The 8,995-nt window shown below is 49.9% G+C and overlaps 1 protein-coding gene across 3 annotated transcripts in view; it reads right to left on the reverse strand.

Moving 5' to 3' along the window:
• ankfn1a (ankyrin repeat and fibronectin type III domain containing 1a) overlaps positions 1–8,995 on the reverse strand; it is a 110,653-nt gene that overhangs the window by 58,814 nt on the left and 42,844 nt on the right. For 2 of the 3 annotated variants that reach the window (XM_085417303.1, XM_085417302.1), the window contains exon 8: positions 499–697. In XM_085417303.1, coding sequence (XP_085273429.1) covers positions 499–697 — 199 coding nt within the window. The remainder of the gene's footprint in view (positions 1–498; positions 698–8,995) is intronic. The other variant, XM_085417304.1, reaches the window with a different exon arrangement.

The following is an 8,995-nucleotide window of genomic DNA, read 5'->3' on the forward strand; positions in this document are numbered from 1 at the left end:
GCTGCTGAAATGTGAAGCTTGTTTGCTGTGTGAGCATAAAGCACGTCTGCAAACAGACTCAGCCATGCGGTGACAGGATAGTTTCACTGCTGACTTTCACACTCATCCCAAGACGTAAAGAGACTTCCTGTTTGCTGCATTGATGAAGACTGGATGAGTTTCTGCTAATTAGGACACAAATTAAAGCTGGAGGCTGACTAAGAGGACGCATTAGTCAGTGCGCCCCAGGGTGGCTGTAGCTACAATGTAGCTGCCATCACCAGTGTGTGAATGTGTGGATGACTGTGTAAAGCACTATACAAATACAGGCCATTTACCATTTACCATTAGCTTAAATGGATTTTTGAGCGATGAACTGTCAGAGTAACATCGGCCTCGTGCGGCTCTTTGTGTTCAAACCCCGCAGGATTCATGTCCAGCGTCTGTGCTGCAGTTAAAACAAACCTGCCGTGTTAACTAAGTAAAGTGATGCAGTGACCGAGGCGCGCCTGAACTCACCGAGGCTTTACGGAGCCGATCCGTCTTGCCAAAGAAGTAGGCATCTTCGAAGGAGGAGGTGCTTCCTCGCAGCTTCTCCGACAGGTTCCTGTAGAGGCGCTTGGCGGCATTGGGGGAGGCCGGCCCGCCGGGGCACTTCCTGGTCTGGGACAACTGTAGGTTCTGCATCTGCTGCGTCATAACACCCGGGAGGCGTCTGCTGGGATGGAAATGCAAAGATCGACGTTAGCTGTTGGGATAAAGCATCGGATACAGACAAACAGGGATCACATGTGTCATCAAATGTTAATTACAGCTTTGGCATCCTCATAGAACCAGAGTTATGCTGAGCAACCACTGCTTACTCTGGACCCGTTACCATCACAGTCGCTGGAGGATCCTTTACATCAGTAATGCTGACAGACTAGATCCTAAAGCAGCTGCCAAAACCACCAATCAGAACCTCTGAGGACGTCCACAGTTTTACAGCACGCGGCAAAAGTCGAGGCAATAAACATGTCTGTGAAGGTTCTCAGTCATCCAGGTCATCGTAGTCAAAGGAGCTTGCAAAGAAAAGCGTCTGGACTTCTTTAAGTTGCTTGAAGACGTTTCACCTCTCATCCGAGAAGCTTCTTCAGTTCTAAGGTCAAATGGTGGAGAGTCCCAGATATAAACCTAGTGGGAGTTTCCCCCCACAGAGGGACAAAAGGACCCCCTGATGATCCTCTAATCACATGAGCCAAGGTGGGAAACTGGGTGTGGGTCCCAATCAGCCAGAGTTTCGGGTGTGTTCATTGTGAAACCTGGCCCCACCTTATCATGCGAATTCCTGAGATCAGATGGCCCAGGATGTGAGTGGGCGTTAAGGCGTCTGGGAAGGGATCTCAAAACTGGATTATAGATGGCAGAGAGTTGGTGTCGTAAACCCCGCCTCTGTTAAAAGATGGTCGCTCACAGTGGACATAGATGGCTTCTTTCACTCCTCTTTCAAACCATCTGTCCTCTCTGTCCAAAATGTGAACATTGGCATCCTCAAAGAGTGACCTTTATCCTTAAGATGCAGATGGACTGCTGAGTCTTGTCCTGTGGAGGTGGCTCTTCTGTGTTGTGCCATGCGCTTGTGAAGTGGCTGTTTGGTCTCTCCGATGTAGAGGTCTGGGCATTCCTCGCTGCACTGTACAGCATACACCACATTGTTAAGTCTGTGTTTTGGCGTTTTGTCTTTCGGGTGAACCAGTTCACTGCGCACATTAACGCTGTGGATAAAAACATCAAGTTCACCAGGGAAGACACAAAGGACAACTGTTTGCCTTTCCTGGACTGCGCTGTGCACATTGAAGAGAACGGCAACCTCAACATTGAAGTTTACCGGAAGCCCACACACACGGACCAGTACCTCCTCTTTGACTCCCATCACCCTCTGGAACACAAACTTGGAGTAATTAGGACCCTACACCACCGGGCAGAACATGTTCCCTCTAAGCCTGAAGGAAAAAGAAGGAACACACACATGTAAAGGAAGCACTCAAAACGTGCGGCTATCCTAAATGGGCGTTCTTAAAGTCAGCAAAGAGGCACAGAAAAGAAGACCAGACACCAGCGAGGGAGGATAAGAAGGACAGACGCAACAACATTGTCACCCCCTATGTAGCCGGCGTATCAGAGACACTCAGGAGAGTTTTCTCCAAGCATGACATCCCGGTGTATTTCAGACCCAGCAACACGCTCAGACAGAAACTGGTTCACCCGAAAGACAAAACGCCAAAACACAAACTTAACAATGTGGTGTATGCTGTACAGTGCAGCGAGGAATGCTCAGACCTCTACATTGGAGAGACCAAACAACCACTTCACAAGCGCATGGCACAACACAGAAGAGCCACCTCCACAGGACAAGACTCAGCAGTCCATCTGCATCTTAAGGATAAAGGACACTCTTTGAGGATGCCAATGTTCACATTTTGGACAGAAAGGACAGATGGTTTGAAAGAGGAGTGAAAGAACCATCTATGTCCACTGTGAGCGACCATCTTTGAACAGAGGCGGGGTTTACGACACCAACTGTCTGCCATCTATAATCCAGTTTTGAGATCCTTCCCAGACGCCTTAACGCCCACTCACATCCTGGGCCATCTGATCTCAGGAATTCGCATGATAAGGTGGGGCCAGGTTTCACAATGAACACACCCGAAACTCTGGCTGATTGGGACCCACACCCAGTTTCACACCTTGGCTCAGGCGATTCCCTCCCCATCTCCAGCTGCCTCCCTCTTCCCGCTCCTCCACAACCACCCACACATGCAGGGCCTTGGAGTGGGGGTATGTCACCAGGGTGCAGAGGAGGCTACCCCCCCCCCCCCCCCGTCCCCTTCTGGCTGCCTCTGCCTCAATTTTATCCCACAACTTAGACATTCACATTATTCACACTCTCATTACACATACATATAGGATCTTGGGGGTGGGCACAATCACGGAGTCCAAATCACCATCAGGGTGTACACCTCACCCCTGACGTCGTTGCCCACCTCTCAATTTTAAATACACGTAGTCATTGAGGGCTAGCAGGAGGGACTATGCGCTTACCTGCTGCTCTCTGGCACGTAGCTCCATGCCCTCCTGGGTTTTAATTGCACCTTAGAACACATATGCATCAACACTACAATGAGCGGGTGGAGGGAGGTTTGGAGTCTTCTCCCACCCCCATTCTCTGCGGCCTGCTGGAGCGGGAGGGCTAGTAGGAGGAGTTGGCCGTCCGACTGCGGTCTGGGGTGTGGGGCCTCCCTGCTGCTGCGGAGTCGGGGTGGTCTGCCTCTCCCCACCGCAGGGAAAAGGGTAACACCACCTGGGTCTGGGTGCAATTCCCCCCTCCAGGGGCAAGGGTACCTAGACCCGGTTTGTAGAGTACGCTTGGGGAGTGTGATCGTGTGTACAGCGTCTCTTTATGTCTGTCTCCACGTTGGTTGAGTGTGGAGTGAGTGCATATGAGAGCATGAGGGTGGGAATGGATGTTTGTGTCTGTGTGTGCCTGTATGTCTGTGTCTATATGTCAGGTTGGGTATTAGACGCCACCTCTCTGGGGACATCTCAGGCCCTCCAAGGTTTGGAGGCCTATCTCCCCCCACCACCACTTCCCCTGCCAGTGGCGGACTCCCTCAGGTGTCAGTGCGTTGGTGGTTCTTTGTGTCTGGGGGTGGGCGTCCGGGTACACACCGGCTCACTCCTTGGCGGCCGCTTGTCGGGGCCTGGGGCCTGGGGCTCGCTCGGGCCCCTTTGGAGGTGGGGTGCCCCCGGCCTCTCGGCCTGGGGCTCGGTCACTCAGGCACAGCTGGGGGCCGGCGGAGCTCACGGGCGCGTCACTGCAACTCCCCCTGACTTCTGCTCCGCGGCTGCTGGGCGAGCCCTCATCTGGGACTCTCCTCAGCTCTTACTGGGACAGTGGCGCGGCTGCCCCTCTGTTGGTCTTCCATGGTCTCTTGTGTTCTGGGGGCCTCTGGATGTCTGGAGTTTTGATCTCCTCCATACCCGCTTCACACCCTGGAGGACGGGGCTGTGGCCCCCCCCACACTCCCTAGCAGATCATTACATGGAGAAACCTTTGGAATGCAAGCATGCTGATCCACACAGGTATGCACACATGGGTATTCACAGACGCGGACTAAAGCTTTCTTGGCTGCTGCCTCAAAGCACACTGTGCGCTGTCTATCTTGCGTGCTGCACAATATCGTTTATTATTTAGTAAATATTGATATCTATGACTAGCTAGTTTATTGTGATGGTGCTTTGTTTTCTCTATTATTATGTTACTCTTTGTTGTTTGCTGTCTCCTCTGTTTGTTTTTTTTGTTTGTTTTTTGTTTTTTTCTCCGTACAGGTGACCCAGGAGTTCTTTTTTTTTTTTTCTCTCTCTTCCCCCCCCCTTCTCACCGTCTCTTCTCCCCTTTGGTTTTCTTTCTTTCTCTCCCCCTCTTTCTCTCATTCATTCCCCCTGTCCTATTTATTAAAAAAAAAAAAAAAAAAAAAATGACAAAGGATGAACTGAAGCTCTGCCATCACGTAATGTCGCATACTGCTGTTTCTGATGTCATTTAAGAAAAAAAAAAAAAAAAAAAAAAAAAAGAACTGAAGAAGCTTCTTGGATGAGAGGTGAAACGTCTTCAAGCAACTTAAAGAAGTCCAGACGCTTTTCTTTGCAAGCTCCTTTGAGGCAATAAACACGTTTGTTTATCTCAGGTGAAAATAATCCACAGACTCTTCCATTAAGTCTCAAACATGATTCAATTCATTAAAATAACTGTCTGTTACTCGAATCTCCATCTTTGACCAGAAAACTGTCAAATTATATTTCCCACAAATGAGCCAGGAGGAGCTGGTGTGAGCTTGTCGTGGAGCTGGTCAGGAAGCATAAAGAGTCAAACTTGATTAAAGATAATGAATATTCAGCCTTTATAAAAGGCTGCAGCATGTATAAAGTTTCAACCTGTCAGTGGTCCTGCTCTGCTTGAAACCCCTTCAGCCGTCGCATTGTCAAAAAAATCCATTCAGTTTTTGATCAGGCAGCTAAACGGCTTCCCGTCGCCTCCGGCCCTCGCTCGCTCTCCGCATTACGCCGGGATAAGTTCAACATGTCACTGAAACGAGGAGACTGTCAAACGGCTCCTGCAGGGAACTAAAGAAGAAAAAGCTGCTCTCGCTGCTCAGCCTGAATGGAAAAGAGAAGCACGTTGAGTCCTGTCAGGGTTGAGCAGCAGGCTCCGCTCAGGCCCAGAAACTCGGCGTTTACCTGTTTGTGCTTTTGCCTTTTTTTCTTTTGCATCACTTTGCTCTCTGCACGCAAAACAACAACAACATTTTTTAAACAGGAAACATTCAGAGCTGCTTTAACTCACAGATTCAACACAGTACTGGAAACATTCCTTTTGGTCCATGGTTACATGACATCATCGCGACATCAGCTGCAGATTTGTCAGCTGCATCCATGAGGACAGTCCCGTTCCTCCACCTCCCAGAGCTGTTGGACCCGTGACTGTGGAGGCCGTCTGAGGGCAGTGGACTCGTCTCCATAAAGCAGAGATGAGCTCCTGCTGGAGACACTGTGGTCGACGGACCTGGTCAGCAGCAACCGCTGACACGGGCAGGATGGACCCGTGCCACCAATGTCCACCAGCCGACGCTCATCGGACCAGGAAGTGTTTCTCCACCTTCCGGTGTCCGGGTTTGTGAGTCTGTGTGAATCGTAGGCTCAGCTTCCTGTTCTCACCGACAGGAGTGACCTCTGACCGTGCTGCTGCTCCCTGGAACTTTTCTTTGTAGACTCAGAGGTGGTTGGTGGGAAAATCCCAGTTGTGCTGTGTTCAGAGTCCCTGATTCAGAGACTGATGCTGCCTTGTGATTGGCTGATTATTGTTTGAGCAGGTGTACCTAATGAAGTGGCTGGATAGTAAATGATGTAAAAGCAGAAAGTAACACCCCCACTCAGCCCATGTGCATGAGTCTGACAGAGCTGCATGATGTGACGCCTCCAGCTGCTCCAGATGTTTGCTGTAACACTTTTCCAGTCGTTATCATCATAATGATTCTGTGACGTCAGCTCGCTCTGTCCGCCGTTTGATGCATATTTAAGCTCAGCGTCGCCTCGTCACAAGCTTTTCTCTTATTACTGCCTGACTCTTCTTCTTCACACCTGCAGCGAGGCGCCCCCGGCTGGTACCCAATGAAAGCTGCCGCTTTGCCCAACCATCGTGGCCTCAGTCCAGTAAGACCTCGCTGAGCCGCCACGCTGTGGCTGATTGGCTCACTTACTCCGCACCGTGTGTGTCACAATCATCACATCAGAGGGAAAATGGGCTTCGGCGGCTCTGTGTCTGAAACCAGAGCTTAATTTGCTCGCAGGATGGCGAGGACGGTCGTTTAGAATAGCAGGTAATCAGTCCGCTAATGAATTCGCCATAAAAACCTGCTGTTAGCAAAATGACTCATGATTTAATCCTGCAGCCTCGAACACAAAGGAAGGGAGACTGGATTAAAAAATACATCTCATTTTCAAACCTCTAAAACATGAAGAGCTGAACGCTAAACTGTGGGGAAAGCAGAGGCAAACATCACGTATTTAACACGATTCAGTGTGGCGGCATTTAGAGCAACAACTTTCATCAGGATGTGGGAAGCACAGAAATCATTCAGGAGCAGATGATACAAACAAGCGCCCATCCTAACAAACCCAGTGTCACCATGCTCTCCTGTGGACAGCTCGGTCTGGTACCATTTCTCACTAAAGCAGACTCACACATTTACAGCCCGTTCTGGTCTCCCCCTTCGTACCCCCTGTAGGGGGGAGACTCACTTTAGTTATGTATTACTAACAGAGCGAGTGACAGCGTAGTGTGACATGGAGCTGCTTCAACACCAGGAGAAGAAACAAACCTCCTTTGGGGTTAAGAATGGATGTGCAGCTGAATTAGCTGCTTACAGTAAGTAATGTGCTGAAAGCAGCTGTTCAAAAAACAGGACATAATGAGCATTGGAGCGTTTTAAACCCCACACAGGATTTCTGTGGATACAATTCAATTCAATCTATTTATACAGCGCAAAGTCACAACCACAGTCGCCTCACGGTGCTTTATATTGTAAGGTCGACCCTACAATAATACATACAGACAACAATCATATGACCCCCTATGAGCAGCACCTTGGCGACAGCGGGAAGGAAAAACTCCCTTTTAACAGGAAGAAACCTCCGGCAGCACCAGGCTCAGGGAGGGGCGGGGCCATCTGCTGTGACTGGTATCCAGTATCCACCCAGCAGACTAACAGAAACCAGAGAGGTCGTCACAGAGCGTGTTTTTAAAGGTCATGGAGATCCACAGGGCTCTGTTACTGATCCTCTACTTTTTATTTACCTTTCACTTATATTCTTGTTTGTAAAACGACAAAATGTTTCCTCCTTCAAAACAAATGCAGAGGGGAGGATGTTTTTATAACTCACCTGTTTAAATTATATTCAGGCTCAAAGTTTGCAACTGAACAGAGCTGTGGGCTGTGTTTATGCTGAGCCTTTCTAATGGGGCCTGACTGATATTGGAAATCTGCTGACAGAAAATAATGTTTACTTTCAGACATGAAACAAAGAGATTCCCTGAACATTTATTATGAGCAGCTCTATTATTTACTTGCTTACACCATTCCCCACTGTTCAGGTCAGCTGGTTGATTTCCTGGCATTCCAAAAATTTGTGTAGCCAACAGGGAAGCTGCAGAGTGCCCCCTGGTGGACAAACTATGCAACATCAAGTCTGAAAACATCCATCCAATCATCCATCTTCATCCGGGGCCGGGTCGCGGGGGCAGCAGCCTAAGCAGAGAGGCCCAGACCTCCCTCTCCCCAGCCACCTCCTCCAGCTTATCCGGGGGAACACCAAGGCGTTCCCAGGCCAGCCAAGAGATATAATCTCTCCAGCGTGTCCTGGGTCTGCCCCGGGGCCTCCACCCGGTAGGACATGCCTGGAACACCTCACCCAGGAGGCGCCCAGGAGGCATCCTTGTCAGATGTCCGAACCACCTCAGCTGGCTCCTTTCGATGTGGAGCAGCAGCGGCTCTACTCTGAGCCCCTCCCGGATGGCCAAACTTCTCACCCTATCTCTAAGGGAGAGGCCAGCCACCCTTCGGAGGAAGCTCATTTCTGCCGCTTGTATCCGCGATCTCGTTCTTTCGGTCACTACCCACAGCTCGTGGCCATAGGTGAGGGTAGGGACGTAGATCGACCGGTAAATTGAGAGCTTCACTTTTACACTCAGCTCCCTCTTCACCACGACGGACCGGTGCAGCGTCCGCATCACTGCAGCCGCCGCACCAATCCGTCTGTCGATCTCCGCATTCTCCCATCACTCGCGAACAAGACCCCGAGATACTTGAACTCCTCCAAGTGGAGGAGTCTGAAAACATGAGTTTTAAAATGTCCATATTCATCAGCTGTTATAAATCCTAATATAAAATAGCTCGAGATTCAAGCTTTATTAGACAGTTATTTGACTAATGACAGGGCTGCTGGTTTCACTAAAACACTGTCCAAAAACTCTGAGCTCCAGTTTTGGAGAGTAAAATTCGAGGCTTCTGACTGGATGTTACTGATTATCAGATTATTGCGTCTGAGTGAAGCTCTCACACTACTACAAACAAAAGCATGGCGACAACCATGAAGCTAAAAATCATGGGTCCGGATGTTAGGCTTGCTGTGCTCACCATGGCGAACGGCGGCATACAAATGACGTCACATCCACAGAGGCTGCAGAGCAACCTTTGGTCTTTGTAACACAGAGAGACGCTGCGACAGCCTGAAAATATGAAACGTTCTGCAAGAAAACTCGCAGGTTTCCAGGTCGGACTGGTTCTTCTGCTCCTGTATCAGCACTGATGTGGCGGTTCGGCCTGAGCGGCGACACCTATCGTCCGGGTGGAAGCCAGTACCCGCCCTGGTGTAAATGGACAGGAGCTGTGCGAAGCGGCCATTGCTGTGGACACAAAGG

Source organism: Rhamphochromis longiceps, linkage group LG8 (genome assembly GCF_057381845.1).
Source record: "Rhamphochromis longiceps isolate RC_006_pf linkage group LG8, R_longiceps_female_GT1.1, whole genome shotgun sequence".
Taxonomy (NCBI): Eukaryota; Metazoa; Chordata; class Actinopteri; order Cichliformes; family Cichlidae; genus Rhamphochromis; species Rhamphochromis longiceps.